At 35.4% G+C, this 24,918-nt stretch overlaps 6 protein-coding genes across 15 annotated transcripts in view; 3 read left to right on the top strand and 3 right to left on the bottom strand.

Annotated features, from left to right (window-relative positions):
- Nucleotides 1-11,165, bottom strand: part of LOC126923558 (tubulin monoglutamylase TTLL4-like) — a 239,449-nt gene extending 228,284 nt beyond the window's left edge. For 4 of the 8 annotated variants that reach the window (XM_050737127.1, XM_050737122.1, XM_050737129.1 and 1 more), the window contains exons 1-3: nt 11,150-11,165; nt 9,697-9,794; nt 8,396-8,453 (exon numbers count right to left, since the gene is read on the bottom strand). The gene's annotated coding sequence lies outside the window, so the exon portion shown is untranslated. Of the gene's footprint in view, nt 1-8,395; nt 8,454-9,501; nt 9,650-9,696; nt 9,795-11,149 lie in introns of those variants that run through there. The other 4 variants (XM_050737128.1, XM_050737123.1, XM_050737130.1 and 1 more) reach the window with 1 other exon arrangement.
- LOC126923567 (enhancer of split m7 protein-like) lies at nt 5,373-8,052 on the top strand. Its single transcript, XM_050737151.1, has 3 exons — nt 5,373-5,621; nt 5,688-6,382; nt 6,585-8,052. Exons 2-3 carry the CDS (start codon nt 6,308-6,310, stop codon nt 7,131-7,133), a joined length of 624 nt encoding a protein of 207 aa, XP_050593108.1. The 5' UTR covers nt 5,373-5,621; nt 5,688-6,307; the 3' UTR covers nt 7,134-8,052.
- Nucleotides 11,166-11,867: 702 nt separating the features above from the next.
- Nucleotides 11,868-14,751, top strand: LOC126923560 (trichohyalin-like). The gene is made up of 9 exons (XM_050737134.1): nt 11,868-12,086; nt 12,194-12,355; nt 12,524-12,718; nt 12,841-13,025; nt 13,105-13,225; nt 13,387-13,594; nt 13,674-14,011; nt 14,196-14,363; nt 14,435-14,751. Exons 1-9 carry the CDS (start codon nt 12,006-12,008, stop codon nt 14,564-14,566), a joined length of 1,590 nt encoding a protein of 529 aa, XP_050593091.1. The 5' UTR covers nt 11,868-12,005; the 3' UTR covers nt 14,567-14,751.
- A 319-nt stretch (nt 14,752-15,070) lies between these two features.
- On the top strand, nt 15,071-16,707 carry LOC126923679 (mitochondrial 2-oxoglutarate/malate carrier protein-like). The gene is made up of 6 exons (XM_050737373.1): nt 15,071-15,150; nt 15,373-15,588; nt 15,675-15,811; nt 15,976-16,146; nt 16,225-16,324; nt 16,515-16,707. Exons 1-6 carry the CDS (start codon nt 15,071-15,073, stop codon nt 16,705-16,707), a joined length of 897 nt encoding a protein of 298 aa, XP_050593330.1.
- Nucleotides 15,583-19,487, bottom strand: LOC126923678 (mitochondrial 2-oxoglutarate/malate carrier protein-like). The gene is made up of 6 exons (XM_050737372.1): nt 19,390-19,487; nt 18,883-19,101; nt 18,631-18,764; nt 17,988-18,158; nt 17,465-17,564; nt 15,583-17,407 (listed from the first exon to the last, which is right to left on the bottom strand). Exons 1-6 carry the CDS (start codon nt 19,485-19,487, stop codon nt 17,203-17,205), a joined length of 927 nt encoding a protein of 308 aa, XP_050593329.1. The 3' UTR covers nt 15,583-17,202.
- LOC126923552 (IQ motif-containing protein H-like) lies at nt 19,284-24,904 on the bottom strand. 3 transcript variants are annotated; one of them, XM_050737110.1, is made up of 8 exons: nt 24,753-24,904; nt 24,479-24,683; nt 23,234-23,650; nt 22,558-23,065; nt 21,098-22,268; nt 20,609-20,864; nt 20,271-20,472; nt 19,284-20,094 (listed from the first exon to the last, which is right to left on the bottom strand). In XM_050737110.1, exons 2-8 carry the CDS (start codon nt 24,628-24,630, stop codon nt 19,828-19,830), a joined length of 2,973 nt encoding a protein of 990 aa, XP_050593067.1. In that variant the 5' UTR covers nt 24,631-24,683; nt 24,753-24,904; the 3' UTR covers nt 19,284-19,827. The 3 variants fall into 3 exon arrangements, with proteins under 3 accessions (XP_050593067.1, XP_050593068.1, XP_050593069.1); XM_050737111.1 differs by lacking the exons at nt 24,479-24,683; nt 24,753-24,904 and adding an exon at nt 24,125-24,351; XM_050737112.1 differs by lacking the exons at nt 24,479-24,683; nt 24,753-24,904 and adding an exon at nt 23,852-24,018.
- Nucleotides 24,905-24,918: the final 14 nt, after the last annotated feature.

Below are 24,918 nucleotides of genomic sequence, written 5' to 3'. Positions count from 1 at the left end.
TTAATACCCGGCAATATAATGAGAAACAGTAACGAAACGACCAGATCGCACAGACATTGGGTAGTCATTGGGTAGTCAAAGGATAAATTCTCCTACACTTGAGCAAAGAAAATTTGAGCAAAGATTTTTCGGGTCTTCTGTATTTGCATGAGCAAAGAAAATGTACCTGGAACGTTAACAGTAAACACGTTCCAGGTACATTTTCTTTGCTCATGCAAATACAGAAGACCCGAAAAATCTTTGAACAAATACCTAATTAATCTTCAAAATATACGACTATGGATTTTCCTCAGCTTCGTCGAAAATATGAAATTCCATAAATATCAGCCATCTGTTACTTACTTACGCACGCAAAAGATGCCATAATTTTCTAATAAACATCAATTTTCATCGATTTAAATAATAAATAATACTTTGACGATCAACGACATCGAATTAGGTAACATTGAACCACGAGGGGGAAAAAAACTATCATAAGGAACAGTAACAAGTATACAATTGTTATCGGTGGGGGTAGCCCCTATGAAAACCCCTCGGATATTAGCTAACCGGAAATCGACGCGTGCGAACCGATGTCACAGGGGTTGATATTCGAGATAGAAAAGAAGGGGATCACGATTTCGTTGGCACGAGCCAAGCGACTGGCGACATATGTTCAGCAACAGCTGATGTACTTGCTAATAAGTCTCTCTCTTTCTCTTACACGTCGTCGGAATAAATGATAACCGCGAGTATACACGGAACATGGGAAATTTCATGGCTGTGAGAAAACTTGTTAACGTCGCACGTGTTCCGTGATCCGAAACGATACGTTTTACTTCGAAAGTTTTACTCTGTATGCGTGACAATGATATATAAAGCAAAAGAATATCCTGCTTTTTATCACAAATCGATCGAACAAATTTCTTATCATTTATTCGACTAACTCAATTTTTGCAAACGTAAATATAATATAAATTAAATATTCTAAATGTGCCTATTTATAAATCAGGATCAGTAGTCCTCTTTTTGAGAAATACAAGCTAAAAATGGGCATTTTCTAATACTTTCTCTATTCTATTTTTCTAGACTTTTCCCATTCACTTCGTATCTCTGCATCTTCTGCGTTTCTCTATTTCTTTGCTTTCTAAACCAAAAAAAAAAAAAGAAAGAACACCATAGTTTTGGATAAAAAGAATGTAAGTCAAAAATGGACAATTTTATCTATAGTTGGACGAAAGTATCGCACGTATATGGAAATATTCGAAACGTCGCGATCGCTTCATATTAGCAAAACGTAATCTAGTGATCGTATGTATTCTTACGAGGATAAATTAAACATACGGACATAAAAGATAGCTTACATCGTGAATATATTGATTGCACTTGCGTACTCTGTTACGCTTAATATGTATATATGTAGTTGGATGACTGACGTAAGACCTACACGAGTTCAGCACGTGCGGTCATCGTCTAAAAGCTATTGTATAATGCGCGTAATCCTCCACGTGGATTAATCGAGACGTTGAATTAACTTTGTATTATTCGCCGACGCAGTTGGAACTTCTCTACCCACCCGGATCGTGCAAAAACAACGAACAATGAACTATGAACGGCACGTGAGAGGAAGCTGACTTGAAATCGAGTCGGCACGTGGCCGTATTAAGTTTGTTCCACCGATTGACATCGTTTTAATGCGCTGTTGTCGTTGATCGCGATAATCCACGTGGGACAGATATCATTAACAATAGTTGTACGATCCTACGATCGATAGCTCGACGTATTTTACTTTTTCATTCTTTTTTTTTTTTTTTTTTTTCTTTAATAAATATTCCAACAGTTTCAGGTCGATTGGAAAATTCATTTTCAAGCGTACGAAAAACATAAGAGAAACGACATTTCGTTATTCGGTTGGATAGCGAAAAGCGAGCATTACGTAAATCGAAAAATTCGTTAACAGACATACAGAGGCGATAAGGCTACATTTTACAAAGTATAATCGTCCTCGTGGCAGCAGAGACATTAAAAATAATCGTCGATTAAAAAACGTACTTCGACCGTTCGCTAATCTCTCACGAAATTATTCGAAATTTTGCATCGATGAAAAACAGGAAAAACGAAAGGTGCTGAATACATCGAAATGTAAAATGAACGGGGGAGAGCCTGTTACTTAGTTCTTTCACTTTTATCCTCGCGATTAATTTAAAAACGAAACGAGAAAGTGAAAAGAGTGGCAAATGATCGCGCACGCTTCAGGTCGGAACGACTGCACTTGCGATAACGGTAGCCCCGTTTTGGAATGCGAGAAATGCGCCGCATTCGTTCGTTTCGATCCGTCGGTGTCGTCTCGATCCCGTGCGACTGTCGTTTCTCGAACGTTAACCGGAACAATCCACTAGGTTTCAATAGGCGGCTACCGCCTTTTGGCGCTCAATCGCATAATCTTGGCTGCTTTATTACACCGGCAATATGATCGGTATGAAACAGCCCTAAGACTTCAATCAACATTTTTCATTATCACTTTTTGCGCTCTCAGGGAAACCAATCAACGTATACTGTTACACGTGGAGATTTCATTTACCGGGTGGTTAAATTATGAATCGCAATCTTACAAACGAGATGGGTAACTTTATACAGATTCGAGGTAGTAGCGACACATCGAGTAATGATAATTTGTTTCGATCAATTTAACCGGCGCATTCGTCTTCGCTAGTTGTCCAGTCGACTTGTTTAAATCGATTAATTTTTCTCGCGGATAATTAGACGATATAAATATACGGGTGTAATTTATGCGAGTTAAAAATCGCTTCAAATTTTGAAAGATTATTTATCAACATGCAACTCTTGCGATTAGTATTACAACGGACAAGACAGGCTATCAGTATGATTTCATTACCATTAATTACCAGCTATGAATTATTTATTGTAATTCTTTACGACGACTGGAAAAAGCTTCGTCATCTTTTATCTGTCTTGACGTTTACGAAGAAAATTAACGCAACATCGTATCTCATTCTACGTGCTTCATTCGAATGAAAATATCGTGCATAGAAAATTTGACGAGCCAACGAGTCCATTCTTCGCCAGGTACGCTCCAATTACAAAGAATCCTCGATATCGTGAATTCGGACTACGCCAAGTGAGAATCGCGTCGCAGAGTATTCGGCGAAATATAAACTCTCCGTTTAAATGGAAATTCAAACGCAACTGTCCATTGCTTACATACTTATATACGTATATACCGCAAAACGTTAACCGTTGCCCGGAGCACCAGCAGCTAATTGGAATCCGCGGATGCGAGCGACAAGGGAATGAAGCAGGTAAAAGGCTGCTGGACATCCGCGGAACAAAGAATAAGAGAAAGAAGAGAGCGAGGAGTTTCGCGTTATCTCGGCATCGCGTAAGTTCTACGGAGGTGCCGGCGTCGTTAGGGACACGTGCAATTGGCTGGCTGAAGGGAGTAGCGAAGAAAGAGAAAAAAAGAAGAAAAGAAAAAGAGAGGAAGCCAAGGAAGGTATGGACACGAAGACCAAGAAGAAGACGAAGAAGAAGACGAAGGATGCCTCGTAAAATCGCAGTAGCAAGAAGAAGGTGGTCGGACGAGGGAGAACCGAGACAGGAGAAGAAGGATGGAACTAACGTGCGTAATTATTCGGTGCGAACGATGTTTAAGTGCCCCACTGGCGGAGAAATAAGCGTGGTAGTTGGCAGAAAGAGCCGAGGCGAGGAGGCAAAAGATGGGAGAAAGAGGCGAAAAAAAGAATAATTGAAGGAATGGCCACGCAAACCGAGAAGGATAGAGAAAGATTGGAGGGGGGTACGAAGTGTATAATTCAGCAAAAGCCTGGACGAAATTAGTATCTGGAAGTGCTTGCAGCAAGCGGCAGGATGTACACGTGAGGCAGGCCGAGTTATTCATTCCGGACGATGACTATCCAAAGCGAAGGACGATTTTACGATCGTCTTCGCGAAATTAAACCTCGGCCCGAACAAATCCTCCCGAGGGCTACTTTCGACCAATTTTCGACGGCGATCAATTGGCCAAACTGAAAATCTGTAATCTTTTCGTTCGTGCGCGGCTTTAAATCGAGCCGTATACATAGGCAGGCAGATACGTTGACGCATGAAAATCACTTCTGCGAGCGTGGCGTCGCGTGTAATTGCACCGCCGACAGAGAAATTCTCGAGATCGATAAACGAAAGATTGTTCCGAGAATCGAAGAATGACACGCACATTCGTAACTCATTTGTATAATTTTCAAATAATCTTACGGAAAAGGATACGAACTTTGTAACTGTGATCGTTCGATGGAATACTGAAACTAACGATATACACAGCCTTGGGCTTATAGTCGATAGCGATCGATTAAAAAATACTGCGTAAATAAAAAATCGTTAGACTGCAGAAATTAGATCATTTCGTCGACATAATATCATTTATATAAACGCGCAAAAACATTTGTCGTTGAAAATTTCCTGTAGTCTCGATCGACGAATGGAATGTTCGCTTAAACAGATAAATTTCTTACGCTTTTCCATTATACAATTCGGTTTGTTCGAACGTGATAGAATATTCGTGCACCGAGAACAAAACTGATCGCTCTTATTCTCTTTTATGTCAAGCGTTTAATATCAAGAAACGATAATGACTTTGTAAGCATATCGTTAAAAACACATTTTCAGCGCTTGCGGTTCCTGCAAACGAAAAACGGGGAAAAAACAACCAGAGTACCGTTCCTTTGCAAGTGTTCTTCGAATAATGATTGCACGAGGAAAAATACGATTACGGTTTCCTAAATAAGTGAATATAAATTAAACATGACATCGTAAGCTTCTTTCAGCAACCGAGAAACCGTAATATAAGAGTACCGTCGAACATAAATTATTCAACCCTTACGATTCTCTCGAACAAATTCAAAATTAAATCATCAGCCATCTAAAACCATATTTTCAACAAGAATGACGAACAAGATGCGTTAAATTGTCAGCGATCGAAGAAACCAGAAGGTAAATGTGCGCATCGTTAAAAATACACGTTCGACCGCTTCCAGAGACAAAAGGAACCTAAATAATCATGGTATATGTAAAAGTACGCTTCGAGCAACGATCATTAAGGTATAGGTCTTAAAGAAGGCCTAGACGACCGCGCTAATTGTCGCATTTGGTAATACGGTCGGCGGCCAACGAAGACTCTGTGCTACGCCCACGCGACACTCGTAATAAACGATTCATCACATCCTTTTCATAACGCTGGGTTTTATCGCGCAACATTTGTGTCCGCATCCGCGGCGTGTCTCTCACGCGACACCGAAGTTAATACGCAGCAGAAAATGATTGATCAATTGGCGGAGAGGAAACGATGAGCGCGAGCGCGAGCGCGACCGGCCACGGTGCTATGATTTCGCGGTGACTTGGTAGCATAGACGCACGTACCGTGATTCAGTAACGTGTAACTAGTGGGATTGCGATCGGGAGGACGCCGGACTTGTGCCCAGCACGCTCCTCCAGGCTGCTCCTCTTCGACGAGGATAAAACTATCGAGCGGTGAGAGGGCACGACGAGGATGAGATTACGATAAGAAGACGTAGCACGAGTTGTATACCCTCCTCGGGGCACTAGAATGGAAAAAGGAGGAAGACTAGGTAGAACGAGAAGGGGTCTCGCTCTCTTTCTCTTTTTCTCTTTTGCTGTATAGTTTACTCTTGCAGGAGAGACGAAGAGGACGTGGATACTGGGTCCTTCCGTATGAGCGCACGTTCGTGAAACAGCAAGCCGAAAGGAGTTAGGAGAGAAAGAGAAGAGAACGTTAAGCCGTGCATACCGTGGCACGACTACCCGAGGAGTATCAGAAGAGGTAGGAAATACGGGCTCGAACGGTAGGTGCAACGAGGACAAAGAAACGGTGACGATGGCTTGGTGTGGGCGCGTGTCTGGCAGCTGCCGCTTACAGGTGGTGTGCTTGCTTGGGAACCAACCTCTACGGACCGTTCCCACGGAAGGCCTGTCTCCCACTAGGGACCCTGACAGCAGCCCCTCGCCCCACCCTGCCGATGGGTCCTTGACTATATAAACTACAGCCTCGCCCGACCAGCCACCACAATCACTGTGATCGTTCACGAAGTTCGAACGGGAGACGCGTCGGAGATACCAGTTTTTCGATACCTTTCCCGTAGAATCGACCGAATAATCATTTGCTAAAAAAACTCGTTGTGTGACATCAGAGATAATAATTAGTTGGACAAGAAGTGTGATATCGCGATAAGCGAATCAGTGCGACGTTAGTTAATCGGTGTGTGAAGCAACCCCTCGACGAAAGGATTAATCAATCATGCAGATGCACGAACAGATTATGATGGTTGATGGACAGGAGCAACCGATCTCCAGGACTTATCAATACAGAAAGGTAAGCGTCCTTAGGTTCTCGTCCAACGCCCGTTCTATCTACTCAAATAGTTTTCTATTCTATTGGAATATCATTGGAACTAGAATACAGTTAAACTAGAGTCGAGTAACTGCAAGCCAAACGAGTAATTCTTCCAATTCGAATTAAAAGATTCGCCTTTTCAAACGACCGTCTATAATGGTTCGTTCCTTTCAATTTACAGGTGATGAAACCTATGCTGGAACGCAAACGCCGAGCACGAATCAACCGGTGCTTGGACGAGCTGAAGGACCTGATGGTCACAGCGTTGGCCGGCGACGGCGAGAACGTGGCCAAGTTAGAAAAAGCCGACATTCTGGAATTGACTGTGCGTCACCTTCACAAGCTCCAAAGACAACAACGTCTTTCGGCGAATCCGGTGATCGACGCGGATCGATTCAGAGCCGGGTATACGCATTGTGCCAACGAGGTTAGCCGCTGCCTGGCCGCCACTCCGGGCGTCGACGTTGCCTTGGGGACCAAATTGATGACCCACTTGGGTCACAAGCTGAATTCCATGGACAAAACTGGCCCCCTAACGATACACGTGGCCGCGCCGCAATCTTCGCCGTCTTCGAGCAGCGAGCTCAGCTCCGACGAATACTCGATGCCCCTCACTCCGGCTTCCAGCCAACCGTCTCCAGTTAGAATCGACATCGAAGGCATCTCGCAGAATCATCAAGGTCTTCTGCAGGTTGCCAAACCCAACGAGCCGATCTGGAGACCGTGGTAAACAAGAGGACGAACGATCTCAACGGGCAAAGCTCATCGTAGACTCGGTTAACCGTGTTCTCGATGGAAAGCAATCGGACCCTCGCTCACGGAGAAACGAAATTACCGTGGCTGAATCTTAAGAGGAGTCCATTATGCGAAAAACCATTATCGGTATTGCAATTTTGTCTGTGATTTGAGCGAATAATTCGCGCGCCTTCGAAGCAAGTCGTGACGGAATGGAAACTTCGGCTCCTCTTCGTAGAATCCTTGTCTTCTAAAATTAACGACGGTGAAACATATCATTTCCCGTAATATGTGCAAATACAGATTCCTGAAGGAACGAGGATCGAGAAGACGAAGACGAAGAAAAGAAATAGACTTAAGACTTTCTATTTGCTCAAGACACTTTGGAGTGAGGCGAAAAGTAGGAGGATTATCGAAATATCTTCCTTTTTGTAATATCGTCTTACGGATAGATTTTGTACGTTTACTAATTGAAACGTAATGACGTGCCCGCGTTAGCGGCTAGAGCTTTAATTTACTTGACAGTTAGAATTTTCTATTGTTTATTTCATACTTTTATCGAGAATATTTTTATTTTGTCCATTTTGGCGCGAGAACAGTCGGGCAACTCGACATGTCGATTATATATATGTTTCATCGTGTCGATTACGTCACAATTTCGCGTATACATCGACTTGAGAAAGATTCATTCTCGCGCTAAAAACGTTGTTATGTGTGTGTTAACTCAGCCTGTTGTATTAATTTTTGTGTTTAACGATCAATTGGAAATTTTGATTCTCGTCGATAATTATTACTTATCAACACAAGAAAATAGCTGAGTAGAGAATCTTGTGATAGAGAAACGTGTACCTGTGATATTTACTCTAGATGTAAGAAAATTCTAGATCTTTAATAAATATATATTTCATTGAAAAGTTTCATACTTATTAATTCTTCCCACTCTCCCTCGCCGATTAATTATTCTTCTCCTGTAATTAAACTCATAGGAGCAACTTTGTATCTGTAGATATAGTACTTTTTCCGATCGAACAAAACAATTAATTATTGATTGCTAACTTTAATTAATATATCGTCTCCTGTTAATGCGGATGCCATTGCATAAATTTTAATATTATTCAATACTATAGAGAAAATAATTTTTGGTTAATATACATACATTAATATACTACTGAGATTCAGTCATGCGAATGAATTTTAAACATCACGATAAATAGAATTAAAACAATGAAGAATTGAAAAACTTTATAGTGTACTCACTCTAACAGCCCTCTCTGATGTCAAAGTAAAACATTACTTTCCCGCCACTCGCCTTCACCTGAAATGACGTAGTTCTTTAAGATTGTAAATATAGCAAATTCTTCGTGATATAATATTGACAACAATATATTACAATACGCGTATATTGCTAAAAATATTATTTCTATACCAATATACTCTTAACTAATATTCTTAAATTTACAGCGCTCATTTCTCTTAAATAGGAATCCCAGTTTAAATAAATTGAAATTGCAAAGGTGATTCTCAACAGTTTGAGAACCCTTAATAATTATCATATACATATTACGATATTTTGGATAAGTTAATATTACTTCAAAATTGCGTAATATGATATGTACTCCAATCATACGTTATCTATCATTATCATAATCTATAATTATCTTATATAATTTTTCGCAATCCACTTTATTATTTATATAAGACATTAACATACGATATTTTGACCCTTTCTTAACACAATGCTTTTACATATATAAACGGAATTAATAATAATAATAAGTCCACCACAGTATTAACATTAATGAACAAAATATACGAAATAAATAACGTATTTTCGCACGAGAAAGCAACATTCTTCAAATACAGATATAGTATAAATATAGTAAATAGTTATCATTGAACAACAAAAGAAGAACAGTCAATACACTCTGTTTAATCAAATGTAACAATGTCACACTGCTCCGATACGCACGATCGACACATAAATCACAATCGATACGAACAAATCGCACCTCCACCTGGTTCCAGCTCAAAGTTAACAATTTCCGATTAATATATTCACTAGCCATTTAATATTAATCATAAACTAAAATACAGCACTAAAATAATGTTCTTCGATCTACCATATTATCCGTATTGAAACACACTTTACGTGTTATAGTGTATGTACTTAATGATGCTTCGAAATGTACATGTGTGTAAAGGGTTAGGTTAGTGAAGGAAGGAAAGTACGATCCATTTCAAGCGGTACTTTAACCGAAAATATCTATATTCTTAACTACTATCGTTTTCCCACAAGCGATCGTACGTCATTTATTATTACTGTCTGCTATTAATAAATATTATTCTCTATTAAGATTATTTACCGATCTGCAATTTATAGGAGCATCATTGTCCACACATGTGCGAGCATCGAGTAAATGAGGAAATATTTCCAGGGTATATTCATATTCCGAGGAACTTGGAGGCACGATTCGGAGCACGAGACAGATACAACAATGGATGAAAGGCAGGTAAGCACAGGAAAACGGCAAACACTCTTAAAACACGATTATACTTACTTTTCCGAGAAGGAGACCGCCACTCAGCTGTAGCACGTGTTGTCATTACAAGTGCACGACCACGCTCCGCGGCCATCTTGCGGCAGTTTCTTCAAACTCTTGAGACACAAAATGTTTGAACATTAGTCAAATAAAATCTGATTATTTGAATTGAAATTTAATCGATTATTGAATGTGTGCAAAATATAAAGAAAATTAATGAATATGTAAAGAAGCGAAGAAAATGGTGTTTAGTATTTTATACAGTATATAATGGATGATTATGGTTTCTGTGTCGTTTCCACTATTACCGATGCACAAATGACATCAATCGATTTATAACGGAATTTGTATGTATGTATTTCAAGTAAGATATGTAAAATAATTTCGTCGAAATATAGATGATTGTAAAGTTTTTGAATGTCTTTTTTATGCAAAATACAAAATACATAAAATATACCAACAATAATCTAATAAAAAATTAGACTATTATTTCATTATTAATTAATTATTTATTAATTAGCAAATAGTTATAATGAAAATGTGCATGGTACCCTGAAATAAACAATTAATCCATACATTGTATAAGAATGTTCAGCAAATTTTACTTCGATTTTATTGAAAAATGAATATTCCCGTGAATAATATTATTAACAATATTATAAAAAATTTACCTATACCTTGGAAATTGCAAAATTTGTAAAAAAGTATAGGAAATATACCACGATAATCAATAACAATCAAATTACAAATAGCCAAAACGAATCTTAGTGACAATGAGTAAAATGAGAAATTTCGAGACTCGTTTTAAACGCAAAATAAACGCATACCCATGATATTGTTCTTTTTCTTGTTTTTATGTAAATCAATATATCAAATTATACACAATAATAGTTTGAGTAATCAATGAATACGAATAAACGTTTTAATTTTTTTCACAGAAATACGCGCGATATGTCATAAACGTAAAGTGCTCACTACTCTGAACTATACTAACCGCTTTACTTCGAGAATCGCAAGCAGAATGCATATCGATAAGTACATATATCGTTCCTGCTTTGGCGCCAATTGAACGTTTCCGTTACATATTTGAAATGCAACAATAAAAATATACTCAGAAGAAACACAACTACTGCTATTTATATAATTATTACATATAATGTAAATACATTTTTAATAATTGATATAATTTTATTTACTCTTCCAATCATAGAGTTAGTGAGTTTAAATGATGTTAGGTTGATGATCGAACGAAAAAACTAACTTTAAGTGATATATTAGAAGCTAATCATCAAGAACAAATATTAACTCACCTTATATCTAGTCTATAATATTAAATATAATTAAGAATAACTAATAAATGCGAGAAAGTAATGTTTGTATAAATACGATATGCATAACCTAGTAAATGAAGTTTAAAAAACATATAAATAAATATGTATATTTATGTACTTGTATATCATAATCTACTTACTTCGAAGTCAATAGCAGCAATTAATTATATTAATAACGGGTATTATTAATTATTTTCTCAATGTTCCCAGTAATTTGCTTTATAAACTCGAAAAGTTCGTTGACACTAATCATCAATAAGCGACGCAACTACATGTTCATATACATATGTATGTACTTACATATTCCATTTTCAAAAACTAGAGTGCGTTGCAGTTCTTAGCTTATGGTATACTACATTACCGATGTAACAATCGATATAGCAGTTTCAAATTGCAAAGCCAATTTGAAACATAAACTTTGATACACATATATGTACGTTTAAATTTAAATAAAATCATTCTACCGTAAAAGGAATATTATCTTCTAATTCCTAATAGATATAATAAAACACAAATCTATAGGCTATTGGATTATTACTTTTCATTATTTTAAGCAAATAATAATGAAATGGTAAACTTTTAAACATAAAATATTGTAAAAATGTGATTCTTGTATATCAAATATTTTACTAGCAGGCAAATACAATTATATCTATTGAATTTATTATTGTTCTTATATTGTATATTGTATTATTGTATAATTTCAATGTAATCAATTGTTCCACTTTATTAACTTGAAACATTCAAATATTTTCCATTCCATTCAGAATTCTATCTATAACGAAAGATATTATGTGACTTTTATTAACTTTATCTATCCATAAATCCTATCGATTGGTTCTAATTTAGTTTCCAAGACAACGATTGCGCCGTTTAAAGTTATCCGCAATATCAGTAAAGAAAGAAACCGCGCAACTTACGTCAATCTCATTCATTTGTCGTTTTATTTATATTACTATGCAATAATACTAACATTATATTATAGAAATCACAATTATGGTTCAAAATCAAATAGTTCAAGCTGCAACACCTACTCTATGTTACCGGGATAAAATGAAACCAATGAAAAGTGTTAAGGTATGTGATTTTCCTATTATCAGTCTATTCTTCTTCTTAGCTTTTCGTTCAACTAAACAGTACAATTTAATTCTTCGAGTAACAAGATAATTTACTCAAACATTTAGATATCAAAAAGTACTGTGGAGACAATAACTCCAAGAAGTTCGCCAAATTCAATTAATCAAGCTGGTTTATTCGCGGAGGAACAGAGAACAGAAGATGTAAAATTAAATGAAATTGAAAAGGAGGAACAGAAGGAAGAAGAAAAAATAACATCTACCAAAGAGGTATCTTTTCCATTAGATATTTATTCTAGAGTAATTTATATGGTACTTTTGTCAAATAAATTATTTCTTTGATATTATCTGTCGAATATCAAATTATTCGATACCAGAAGATATTATTTATAAAGAATGGCTGGAAGATTTTATAAAAATAGTTTCCTGTCGTAACAGAATATCAAGAGTAGAAGAAGAGAGGAACGTTTAGCTAGAGAAAAGCGTGAGGAGGAAGAAAGAGAAAGATTCGTAAGAGAAGCTGCTGAAAAGAAGGCAGCAGAGAGAGAGGAAGTAATAAAACAAGCGAAAAGGTTTATTCTTTACAGGAAACCAATGTGTAGACGAATTAATCAAGGTCTTCTCGTTTCTGAGGTATTTACAGAGTAAAAAATATCAATTTTCATCCAGTTGCCTTTTTCTTTTTAAGTTCTCGCCAGAGAAGTATATCACACCACTGACGATAGATTTGAAATTGTTAATTATTATTTCGTTAGTGTTATAGAGAATTGGATGCTCAACTGAAATTTCGGGAAACTCTTAAGAACGCAGATAAAGAGGAAGAAATAGCGTACGTGAATTCAATGAAAGAGGATTTAGCAAAATACGAAGAGGAAGTGAAACATAAAACAGAAAAGCAGTTGGAGAAAAGAAAGCATTATGCCTTCGAATTAAAGAAACAGTAAAATTTTACGAGACTTTACATACGTGGTAGAAAACATTTTCTTTATCCGAGTAACTTAATTTCCCGACGTTGTTAGAATCGAAGAAACTAAGAACGCCGAAGCAGCGAAGGAGAGAGAGATATTCGAAGCTGGTAAACAGGATCAAATAAATATGGAGAAATACTTGCAAGATATTAAAGAATTTGAAGCGCAACAAGTCAGTCTTTAATAATTAATATGTAATAATCCTTATAAGTTTATGTTTAATAATTAATAGCTAAAAGAAAAGACTTGTACTTATGTATATTTATAATTTAATACGATATTTCTTTGGTAATTATTTTTCGTAATGTATATGCGATATAAATGTGTTCGTAGTTGCAAAACAAGAAACAAAAATTAAAGCAATTTTTTAAAGACGCGATAGAGGAAAAGAAACAATTCGATCTGGAGCTTAAACGCGAAGAAGAATTCGAAGATCGTGCAAACGAAATTTATCGGAATGCTAAAACGCGAATACAAAAGCTTCACAAAGCAGTGAAACGCAAGGAAGAGGAGGAAAGAGAGCAGAAATCTCAAGTAATAGGTAACTGCACTTCAATTTCATTCCAATTTACGCGTATATTTTATTATTTACACGATTAAACGATTGATTATTTTAACAGCTGAGAAGTACGGCGTGGTTTTGAAGTCGATAAGGAGAAAGGTAGATATGGAGGAGCAACTATTGAAAAAAGCTCAGGAGGAGCAAGAGGAACGATATCAGGAAAAACAAAAATTACGGAAACAGCGCGAGGATCAAATGCGAGAGGAAGTGCAACGTTTCCGACTGGAGGTGTTAGCTACAAAGTCGAAGCAGCTTCAAGAGGAAAGAGATTTGAAAACGTGGGAGACGATTCAAAGATTTAAGAGGGCCGAGTCTGACGAGAGATACAGAGACGAGGAACGAAAGAAAAATTGGGATAAAAAGATGGAATACGGGAACGAAATAAAAAAGTATATCGTAAGTGTGAGAAGATGTTGATTATTTCATCGATCTAGTAACTTCACTTTCTAGACAAATGATTTTTCGTAAGCTCGTTCAGATCATTGTAGAACTCCGTTTATTTGAACCTGGAGTTCTCCGCTATCTGTGATTTTTCATCGACAGGTTTCATTAATTTGAACGATGCTTGATACATTTTTAGAATGAAAAAATAGCGGAGAGAATAAAAGACAAAATTGCGGAGGAAAAAGCTGCAGACGTGACAAAAATTATTGAGAAAGAAAATCAGAAGGTTCTTGACTATGCGGAGGAAGTTATAAATGAATCTAAAGGCGTGAGGCCGCTTTATCCAATTCTTAAGGTTGTGCAGGTATGTAAAATTGTATCTTGATAATTAGTAGGAAATGTTTAAATTTCAATATATGATATTTTCACCGATAGGACTGTAAACGAGAGATGGGTTTAATACAACCTGAAAAGAGAGAAGAAACGATCGTTGAGAAACCTGGAAGAAAAGAAAGGGTCCGCAAATGCCAAAAATTTGTCGCCGAAGATAAGATCCGTTATTTGTAATGACAAAAAATAGAAAAATAGTTAATTGTCACTGTTTTACCAATATAACAAGAATTCTAATACTTAATTTTGCTTCTGTCCAAACTCTTTGAAATCGCTGTAGAATTGTTGGTGGGAAAATTCAAACTTTCCCTTTCGAAATTTCATATCTGATTATTCGTTTATTTTGTATATAATTAGAAAATATAGTCGTGATGAATTTTAATGTTAAGATCAAGTTTGTGGTATATTTATTTAATAAATGCCCATCAAACCAGATACTTTTCTTACGCCCTGTACAGTTCCCCTTTTAACTTCTAACTGTTGGAATCGAATGTCATATTGTTATAGTGACGCTGGCCCACGTTTGCGATAAATTATCGTACATGTTACTCTAACGTTAAATGTTAGGTTAATGCGTTATAAATATATTTTCACAATTTTTACCAATTTTTCGACCATCTTCAAGAATTCTGCCAACGTATTTTTGAGAAATATAAGACGAAAATCGAAAGGACGTTGAAAATGTCTGATAAAGAGCCACAAGAGAAGAAGAAGGAGCCTTTACCCCCAGTATTTACTTTCATAAATGCTGGCCTTTCGGGGTATGTTGGTATAATTTCAAATATTCAATTACTCTTTATCGACATTTTACCTCATTTCTTACGTCACAAACTTAGGTCATAAGTGTATGATACATAGAAAAAATATGAATAAATTTTCTGATTAATATTTGTTATTTTTCTTATCTGATAATCATGGATTAAAAGTTATTTCATATAATAGTCTTATATAATCTTATTACGGCTATTACGAAAATTTGCTAGAATGGCGGCGACATGTGTAGTTCATCCTATGGATGTAATAAAGAATCGAATTCAGATACAAAAGGAGAAAACTTCCGTTGGTAAGGTCGTCGCCTCCATATACAAAAATGAGGGCATTTTGAAATTTTATTCCGGACTTAGCGCTGGTCTTGTACGACAGGCGACTTATACCACTGTAAGACTTGGTATATACAATCAATTACATGAATATTGGAAGTGAGTGCAAAATAATTTATTTGCGGCCGGGTAGCTATGTTTTTCTTCTATCTTTACATGTCTTTAATCGTGAGAAATACTTCCAGAGAGAAGTACGTGGGCAAACCAAATTTTGGTATAATGTCACTGATGGCAGCCACAGCAGGAGCTATTGGAGCCTTTGTTGGTACACCAGCAGAAGTCGCCCTCGTAAGAATGACGGCCGATGGCAGATTACCGAAAGGTTATTATCGTCGTTTCATTCTATAGTTGCGTGATGTACGATATTATTTTTCTATCAATTTTTTCCCCTTTCATTCATCCTTATATCATTAATGTTCCCAATAATTGGGAAACGAGTTTTTCCTCTTATCGATCTTGATGTTGTATGTATGCAATTTCCTGCAGAACAACGAAGGAATTACAAAAACGTGTTCAACGCGTTTACAAGAATTTCTCGAGAAGAAGGAATCACCACTCTTTGGAGAGGCAGTGTAGCAACGATGGGACGAGCGGTGGTTGTTAATGTATCACAACTTGCAACTTACAGTCAAGCAAAATTTTTAATATCCACGAAATGTACTTATCAGCTTCAAATATTATCTATATCGGGAGAATTTATATCGATAGAAGTATCAAACACGTTTTATTTCACAGTGAATATACCGGAGGGTGTTGGTCTGCATTTCTCTGCGTCAATGTTATCTGGATTCCTTACTACCTTCAATTCTATGCCATTTGATATAACTAAAACAAGGTAAAATAATTAGATATTGATCTTTTCACATTCGCTATATTAATTTTCTTAATAGCGTTCCTAGCAGAAATTTTAAAAATCTCGAGAAAAATCTCAATGCAATCGTTCCTATTTCGATTATAATAAAATAGTTGCAAAGAAAGTGACAATTTTCAAGTTGAAAGGAATTTTTGTGACTGTAAATTTTCAGACTGCAAAACTTGAAAGGTGTGGAAAAGCCACCTGGTATGATCGCGATGTTATTGTCGATAGCGAAAACCGAAGGCATAAAGGCACTTTGGAAAGGTTTCTGGCCTACATATTGTAGAGTAGGGCCACACACAGTACTAACGTTTATCATTAATGAACAAATTGCAAAAATGTATAGACGATACGCAACATAGATATATAGCAAGTACAGAAAATATTTTAATGACTGTTTTCTTATATATGTGTATACATATTAAATTGCGTACTGTATTGTACCGCATTGCATTGTATACGAGTATTAATTGTATATGAACCTTTTATTGTATACGAATATTCAAGTGGCATGTACGACAAGATCGATATATTTATGAATAAACAATTATATTCATTTAGTTACTTATTTACAATTCTCTAGTAATAAGACAAACTTTCAGAAATAATGCTAGAGTATATTTTCTTGCATGCACCGCAATATTTTATGCTAATATAGCGTCACCTTCAAGCTCGCAATATTAGTCTGCATATTGCTAGGAAAGAATTCAATTTGCATAAATCTATCGTTTTTTCTCTGCATTGTAAATGACAACGTAGTCGAGTATTTATTATAAAAAAATGACGAATATATAAAATAAAATCGTGTAAGATTTTATTATTATTGTTGTTGTTTGCAAGAAACTTTTATAAAAATATCACTCAATGGGTGGTAGAAAGAGTATACGATATATTTGTCTTAACTTATCAAGTGTCACCATGGTAATTACAGCATTGGGAGCTGCTCTGCTGTAGTATGGTAGAAATCCACGCCACATTGATGTTACTCCTTCGGTTCTTACTATGGTAGCGATCGCAGTGATGATCCCGGGTGGTTTCGACGGTAAGGTCCAAGTTTGTATTCTTTGAGAAATAATTGCGGATAAAAGTATATTAATTTAGTAATATTCTGGCAATTACCTAGTTTTAGCTACATCCACAGGCACTGACAACACAGACATCACGAATCCAGATAACATCGCTGAACAGAATGACAATAATATGCCTTCTTCGAATAAACCTATTGTTCATATCATATATGATTAAAGTAGTTGTTAATACAGCTGCAATCCATTCGCTTCATAATCGTATATGAAATGAAAATTACAGGGGAAAAACACGATGAAATCTTTATAGTGGAATAGTTTTAGAATTGTTGGTTGGTAACTATCTTAGCACTGTCGATCTTGAAAATCCAAAAGATACAATTATTACGATATTCTAATATCATAACGGGGAATATTTTGAAAATCCTGAAGAATATAAAAAAACAACCAAATTAAAATATAATTTTGATACCATGGACTTGATTGTCAACATGTTGAATTTTAAAACTGCTTCTGTATAAAAGCTATGAAATTTAATTTATGTTCTTCCCTGTAGTCTTCATGCTTTTTCACTGCTTGGTCCTTAATGGGTTGATTATTAAAGTTCCTGTATACACCTGTATCTTTCCACATCATTTTCGCTCTACTATAGGTTCCTAACTGTGCACCATTCACGATCATTCCTCTGGTCATTGTTGGTAGAGCTCCCCTCCATAATCCCTGAACACCCTCTGTTTTCCAAATGTCCGACAGCCCGTGGAAAACGTGTCTGTAATTCCGCCGCTTCTCTGAAAATTTATCCTTTGATTTATATGTCTTCCCAACGTTTTACTATAATAAGGAGATTTTTCTGCAATATCATTTCTTTGCCAAGATAGAATTTTTATATAAAATTTGTTAAATAGTTAAATATTAATAATTAACAAATATGCAGAAAATATTAAAAATATTGAAAACGGAAAAATAAAAGTTAGTTGTTTATGACGCAGCAATTTTAATCTTTGTGGGGAAAACAGCATATCCGTTGTTCATTTTTTGACTTGACTTAGATAATCTATCAAAATGTACGTGATTTTGTAGTAAAATATTCCAAATTATTACATCAAATATTTGTCGTGCTTCTGTCAAAGTTAACAATTCAATTAATAACTTTATGAAATGAAATATTTATATCTAGTTAGAATACATTTTATGCAAAATGACGTGTAATACTTAAATTAACTAATATACGAATAAAAAATAGTTAAAATTTATGCTCACCAGGTGGTAATTGCGCATCACCTACCATACGAACATAAATTAAATCGGCCGGCGTTCCAACTAACGCACCACAAATACCAGAGAACATTCCAATGGTGACCATTGTAGGATAATTTAAACGACCAACGTATGATCTGAACACACGTTATTAACTTCTGCTCATACCATTTCAATGTTAAGTCAAATTGACGCTAAGTAAAGTTCTTGATAGATACATACTACTTAATTAAATTTAGAAGAAAATATTCTTACGAGGTCAAATCATAGAGCGTATTATATACACCAAGTCTTGCCGTAGTGTATGTTAATTGTCGAAGTATAGCCGGAGTCCAACCGACATAGAATCCACGTACTCCATGTTGTTGGAAAGTTTTGCATATCGTATCTCTCAAAGAACTTTTTAAAATTTGCATTCGTATCTTAGTTGCATCCAAAGGATGTGTACATGTTTGGCCAATGCATCTGCATGATCACGTAGTTGTCGTAGAAACGTTGTCTTTCACGCAATATTACATAAAGATAGGATAAGAGACAATTTTTAAACACGACGAGCAATTTCCAAGATTTTCTCTAAACTTCTTCAAATTTAAATAAATTCCTAGGTTAATTCTTAGTTTCAAAAGTTTATGAAATACATGCAAAATAAAATGAACTTTCAATTAGAATGTTTATGTTTGAAATAAAATAAATTTGCAAGATTAATTAAGTTCAGATTTTGGAAATTGTTAAATAGAAAAGAAATATATACTGATATTTTACCCTGACACTCCACCAATAATGAAGTTGACATAAGGAGGTATCGTTTGGTCTTGTTTAACTAAGAATAACATTGGATCATAGCTTAACAGTGAACTCATGAAGTTAGAGAAAATAATGCATCAAACTGCATTAAAACTTAACACGTGATATTTAATTCTACATTGATATATTTAATTTCTATATTATAGCTTCTGAATGTGGCAACTTTTCAAAACTGAAAACCAATACTTTCGCATTTCACTCGCGTTAAGCACGATGCAATTAATGAGAATTTAAATATTACAATGCGATCGATAAGATGACAATTATCTACCATCTACGAATTATTTAGCAGATATAAATGCAAGTTTGATTTTAGAAACATGCAGATATGTAACAGAAAATTATAAAATATCACGTTAGAAAGTTATTGTATTATATATTACTACATGCGATGATTTAAGAATGTGACAAACACTTGTCAGTAGCCAAATTCCTATAGTCAAGAGAGAGTTTTAAGAAGAAATCAATGAGGACTGGTAAATTCGTTTCTGACTTCGTCTTCGATTTCTGCAGAATTCGATGCAATTTCGTCAGATTTTGATGTATCATTGTTAACGTAGCGGTCATAGAAGGACTAACAGCAACCATCTTGCCGAAATTTCGAATTTCACCATCGTGTAATATTATACTAGATCCTTGACGTCTTTTTCTATCATACGCAATCTGCAAATAAAATAAATCGCAATTGACTGAAGTTACCTCGACAATGATCCAGCTTGTACGATTTTCTAAGAATTTCATATTTTATAATATGAAATATTACATAAATTTTACTCTAATAAATTATATTAATAGGTACAAATAGTGTTTCACTTTTAGAAGATAATGAGCAAACATACGTCACATTCTTCGAATAGATTTTTAAGGGTTGGCCATCGATAAGTTGGAAATTTACTGTGATGCAATTGAGTAATTGCGATCGCGTATCTTTCAGCAGTGTTATTCCATTGAGGTGGATTTTCCATATATAAGAAAGGTGATTTCCTTTTCTCCACATCTGGCACTATTGAAGTATCGATCGTAAATTCATCGTCCCGATCACTGTTTATGCATATGAAAGGATAATTTTTAATTATAATCTCTTCAGAAAGAATATTTTATAATTAAAAAGACATCATACATATACCTATCATTACTATATTTCATTCTTAAATTTAACAAGCTATTATTCACTTACTTATAGCATCCTCCGATCGCGAATTCCATCCAATCGATGTAATTTTGGCAGTACGAGTAATAAGGGAATACGTTCAATAATAATACCACCAGAATCTCCTCTTGCTTACGCAAATAACAATAGCAATCGACGGCTAAGTAACCAAAATATCCCTTATCTTGCATACCTCTAGCGAACTTATTCACCGTCGGTTTTATCTTGTCGATATCCAAAGAAGTTTGAGGTAACATGTAAATAGTCGTCGAATGTGTGGCTTCTGTCATTGAGATACGTAATTTACAAATTACAAATAGATTTTTAATAGAGCAGCGCATAAAAATGAGAAATTCCGGTATTAAGTTGGAAGATTTAATTAGCATCCCTTCGTTACCTGCTTCTATCGCAGATATAATAATAAAAGGTTCCCCGCCAAAATAGCTTTCAGTACAGTTTTATAAACACTTACATAACCAAATGATGAAATAAAAAGTCCGAAGTCAAATATAATACCTAAATTTATCTTATCCGCAGTCCCCAACCATTTCGGTTTCTTTTTAGTCGCCTTCGCAGGAACAAACAAAGAAACCATAATCGTCTTGGGACTCTTTTCCGGCGGTACAGCCTGCAGCAAACACCCAAATTTCTGTATATGAGCGTAGAACATCACCCAAGTGCTATACATCTTCGACAACCGAATCACATTTGGTATGATTTTCGGTACGTGTTCCCTCATTTTCTGAAGAAATTCAACCCTCAAGCTTGGCTGCTCCATCCAATAATCGCCGTGTTTCTCTCGTTCCCGTCTCAATATCGGCATAAATGGCACGCTAATATGATTAATTAGAAAAATTGCACTCTGTTTACTGGCCGTACCGTAATTCAACTTGATCAACCACATACTAATTTCAGTATGAAGTACCATTAACTCGGACAACGACGAACAGAGTGTTTCATAATCCGTTATGTTACTTTTATACGGTAGCTGCGAAAGGCCAAAGCTGTTGATCATTTCAGACATGTTAGAAGCGTTTAGAAATTTTCGTTGCATTTCCATATCGGGACTCAGTAGAGGAACATTGAGAGTACCTGCCAATCTCATGTCGCACTCGTCGACAATGTAAGGCAAGAAATAAGCCGATTTGCCAGCGATTTTCTTCTCAATCTCGTTTATAGATTCTTGAGAACAGTGGAGGATCCTGGAGACGTTTAAAGGCAGATTCTTAAAACAATCTGCTTGTGAGAGAGCGATAAAAGTAATTCGTTTCGCAACGTCTTCGTCGGGTGACATCGACTCGATGAAGTCGCTGTACATCGTTAATAGATCTTCGGTAGGCTTCACGGGCAGAATATAGATCACTTCAGCGTTTGGATTGCGTACGAAACAAATTCGTAGGATCGTAATGTTCTGGTAAATGGTGAACATCTTGGGATTGAATACTTCGCGTAAGTGTCTAGGATGTCCGATGGATGGTAGATGTAAGACTACATGAGGCTGCTTGGTTATAGAGTCGAATTCGTTGCTTAATTTTAGAGTAAGGTCTCGAGTAGTTTGCAAGGAGGCCAGCATTTTCCGGAGGTAACGACGGTGCATTTCTTTTTTCGCTTTTAACGAGATCCAAAAGAACCACATGAGACTCGCGGCTATGTAAAGACACTCTGAGAGCCATTTCTTTCTGCGTAACTATGTAAGATAGGTTTCTACATGAGTATCTCGTTTATAATTATTTTAGAAATAGATTCCTTTCGATAATAATTTCCCTCGTAATAAAAGTTTCCCTTCTACGCATTTTGAATATTATCCTATTAGAGACATGATTGATTAAGTTATAACTTTGTTCTCTGTCTCGAGACGTTTATGATAATAAACGCAGTAGGCTACTTTATGAAAAATAAAAGAGATTTGCTTATACGATCATGATATTCAGCGCTTCATATATAAGCTTATCATTAGAAAAAAAAATAATATTTACCCAACTACCACGCCAAAAAGCTTGTATCAATGTCGCAGCAACGTGCCTCCCGTCTATCGCCATGAACTGATTTTTCCAGCTCTTCAACCAAATAGCATCTTTCTCGTGTTTCAACAGAGTTATTAAATCCGTTCTCGATAGTACGAAACTTGCAAAGTTGGTAATCTTCGAAAGAAAATCAAAAGTGGCACGTGGATTTAAACGTAATTTTGGTACCAAACGTTTCGTTAGAATTTTCTCAATTTGCGGGCAAAGTGCTAAATGCCACAACGATCCATACAGAACTCCTTGAACGTCTAAAATCTTTAACCAAGTGTCGTTAGTCTTGAACTTTCCATCGACGAATGTCAAACTCTTCAATTTGGATAATTCATCTTCGTAAGAGAACCCCTGCTGAACCTCTCTCTGCTTAAGAAGTTGGAGGAAGTCTGCAGTGTTCAACGATAATCGAATGCTCGTTCGATGTTTGCCATTGGCAGTGTCGCGAAGAATATCGTGACCGCTTTTCCTAAAAAAATGTTAAACTACATTACGAATTATAAAAACGTGTGTAAGGTGTCAATCGGAACTGTTAGATCTATTTGTCCTCATTAACGAAATTAACGAATCAAGATTAAAATATTTCTAATCACTGAAATGTCAATATTAACATTGTAAGGTTATAAAGTTTACCTACACATCAATTCGTTTCTTTGGTAAGGAGAACATACGCGTTCGAAGATAAACGATTTCTTGAATAAACTTCAAGTCATATTCGTCGAATTCGGTTAGTGCCATTTCTTTTGGTTTAATTAGGATATCTTGAGTATCGTCGAGATCCCATGTAGGTTTATTCTCCCAAGTGCAGAGACAGGATAATTCGTTCTCCTTCGTTTCGTTGAATGCATCACGACACATTTTATAAACTTTCCTCATCTCTTTCGCAGATAAATAAGACGGTGGTTGCGCACGACCTTTTGTTGCTGTTAATAAATTAGTGTTCAGACGTACGAGACATTCCTCGCATATTCGTTCGATACTTATGAGTTCCTTGAAAGTGTTGTCATAGAACAGTTGTACAAATTCTAAGGAGTCGTCCATCCATTTTTCCGTTCTACTTGCAAAAATGAAAAGTGAATATATAATTAAAAAACAATAAAAATATAATAATATTATACTATTATACTTGTAAATAAAAGTATTATATTTCTATTAGAAAATTAAAACAATATCCGTATTACGAATAAAAATATTCTAGTGTTTGCGTTTATTTGTTTTTCTTGAATTTATAATTTTATGTCTTTTATATTATTACATGTATCCAAGGTGTCTCAGCTAACTCGATCACCTGGGATAACTTTTATAGTACGCGTTGTGTGAACAAATTTTTTACACAAAAGTTGCATGGTTCGGAGGAGTACTTTGCGCCCTGCATTTATATTTTGAATCTAATAGTTAAAGAATAATTTCGCTTCATTTCTCGAAAATTTATTTTGTACAATATCAAGTTGACGATACAATACTATCAAATATTTCCGTGCAACAGCGGTGTTTATATGATTATGTTTATCAATACCATAGATTTTACCTTATCACAGTCGTCTATTTTTATTCGTTATCGTACTGTCGTAGGTTAATAAATGATTGCCAAGTAAACACCGCGTCTTAGGGAAACCTTTGATGATATTGAATCTCCAACTTGACACAACACGAAATAAATCTTTAAGCTTTTGAACGAAAAATTTTTTCATACAATGCATAGTTTAGAAGTTATTCGAATGATCAAGTTAGTCGAGACACCCTGTATAAAAGAAGAATAAAATAAATTAAAAGATAATTAAAAATCACTATTTTACATTTCGATTTATTTCAGACATCAGATTAAACTCTGTTTAAAATAAAAATTATTCTTAATTTAAAATTTAAAAAATTACGAACCAACCTGCTAAGTTTAATGATTTCTTTTCTGTGATCACCAAGAAATTGTTTAATAGGAATAACTTGCTCTTGTATTCCTTTGACAGCAGATTTTATTGAATCTATAAGTTCTGTATATATTTCTTCGGTTTGTAATAATTTATGATGGCGATTCATTTTGGCAATTTTATGGTGAAAATGTAAAGTTGGAATGTGGACAAAATTTCACTCTGAAAATAATCATTAAAGAAAACGTAAATATTGTAATTTATATACGTACAAGATTTATAAAAATTTACTTGTTGTTGAAACTGTATCAATTATGACTTTCTGTTCAATCTAATACGTCTACTTTTTAATAGTCTTCTTTATTTTATAGTGATTCCATTTAATGTTAAAATTATATAATAAAGTATCGTATTGTTTGTGTCAAAATAAATTGTGTGTATTTATAAAATAAACATT

This window comes from Bombus affinis, chromosome 13 (genome assembly GCF_024516045.1).
Source record: "Bombus affinis isolate iyBomAffi1 chromosome 13, iyBomAffi1.2, whole genome shotgun sequence".
Taxonomy (NCBI): Eukaryota; Metazoa; Arthropoda; class Insecta; order Hymenoptera; family Apidae; genus Bombus; species Bombus affinis.
Note: the sequence above shows the minus strand (reverse complement) of the source record. Positions and strands in the feature narration are given on the sequence as shown.

Excerpts from the sequence above, each read along its gene's own strand:
- LOC126923560 (XM_050737134.1), top strand. The coding sequence starts at position 12,006 with ATGGTTCAAAATCAAATAGTTCAAGCTGCAACACCTACTCTATGTTAC. Across the intron at positions 12,087-12,193 it reads AACCAATGAAAAGTGTTAAG|ATATCAAAAAGTACTGTGGA; the intron begins GTATGTGATTTT and ends TCAAACATTTAG. Across the intron at positions 13,026-13,104 it reads GCCTTCGAATTAAAGAAACA|AATCGAAGAAACTAAGAACG; the intron begins GTAAAATTTTAC and ends CGACGTTGTTAG.
- LOC126923679 (XM_050737373.1), top strand. The coding sequence starts at position 15,071 with ATGTCTGATAAAGAGCCACAAGAGAAGAAGAAGGAGCCTTTACCCCCA. Across the intron at positions 16,147-16,224 it reads ATTTTTAATATCCACGAAAT|TGAATATACCGGAGGGTGTT; the intron begins GTACTTATCAGC and ends TTTATTTCACAG. Across the intron at positions 16,325-16,514 it reads TTTGATATAACTAAAACAAG|ACTGCAAAACTTGAAAGGTG; the intron begins GTAAAATAATTA and ends GTAAATTTTCAG.
- LOC126923567 (XM_050737151.1), top strand. The coding sequence starts at position 6,308 with ATGCAGATGCACGAACAGATTATGATGGTTGATGGACAGGAGCAACCG. Across the intron at positions 6,383-6,584 it reads GGACTTATCAATACAGAAAG|GTGATGAAACCTATGCTGGA; the intron begins GTAAGCGTCCTT and ends TTCAATTTACAG.
- LOC126923678 (XM_050737372.1), bottom strand. The coding sequence starts at position 19,487 with ATGAGTTCACTGTTAAGCTATGATCCAATGTTATTCTTAGTTAAACAA. Across the intron at positions 19,102-19,389 it reads ATTATTGGTGGAGTGTCAGG|ATCATGCAGATGCATTGGCC; the intron begins GTAAAATATCAG and ends GACAACTACGTG. Across the intron at positions 18,159-18,630 it reads TGATGCGCAATTACCACCTG|AGAAGCGGCGGAATTACAGA; the intron begins GTGAGCATAAAT and ends ATAAATTTTCAG.
- LOC126923552 (XM_050737110.1), bottom strand. The coding sequence starts at position 24,630 with ATGAATCGCCATCATAAATTATTACAAACCGAAGAAATATATACAGAA. Across the intron at positions 23,066-23,233 it reads CCAAAGAAACGAATTGATGT|GAAAAGCGGTCACGATATTC; the intron begins GTAGGTAAACTT and ends ACATTTTTTTAG. Across the intron at positions 20,095-20,270 it reads ATCTATTCGAAGAATGTGAC|ATTGCGTATGATAGAAAAAG; the intron begins GTATGTTTGCTC and ends TTTTATTTGCAG.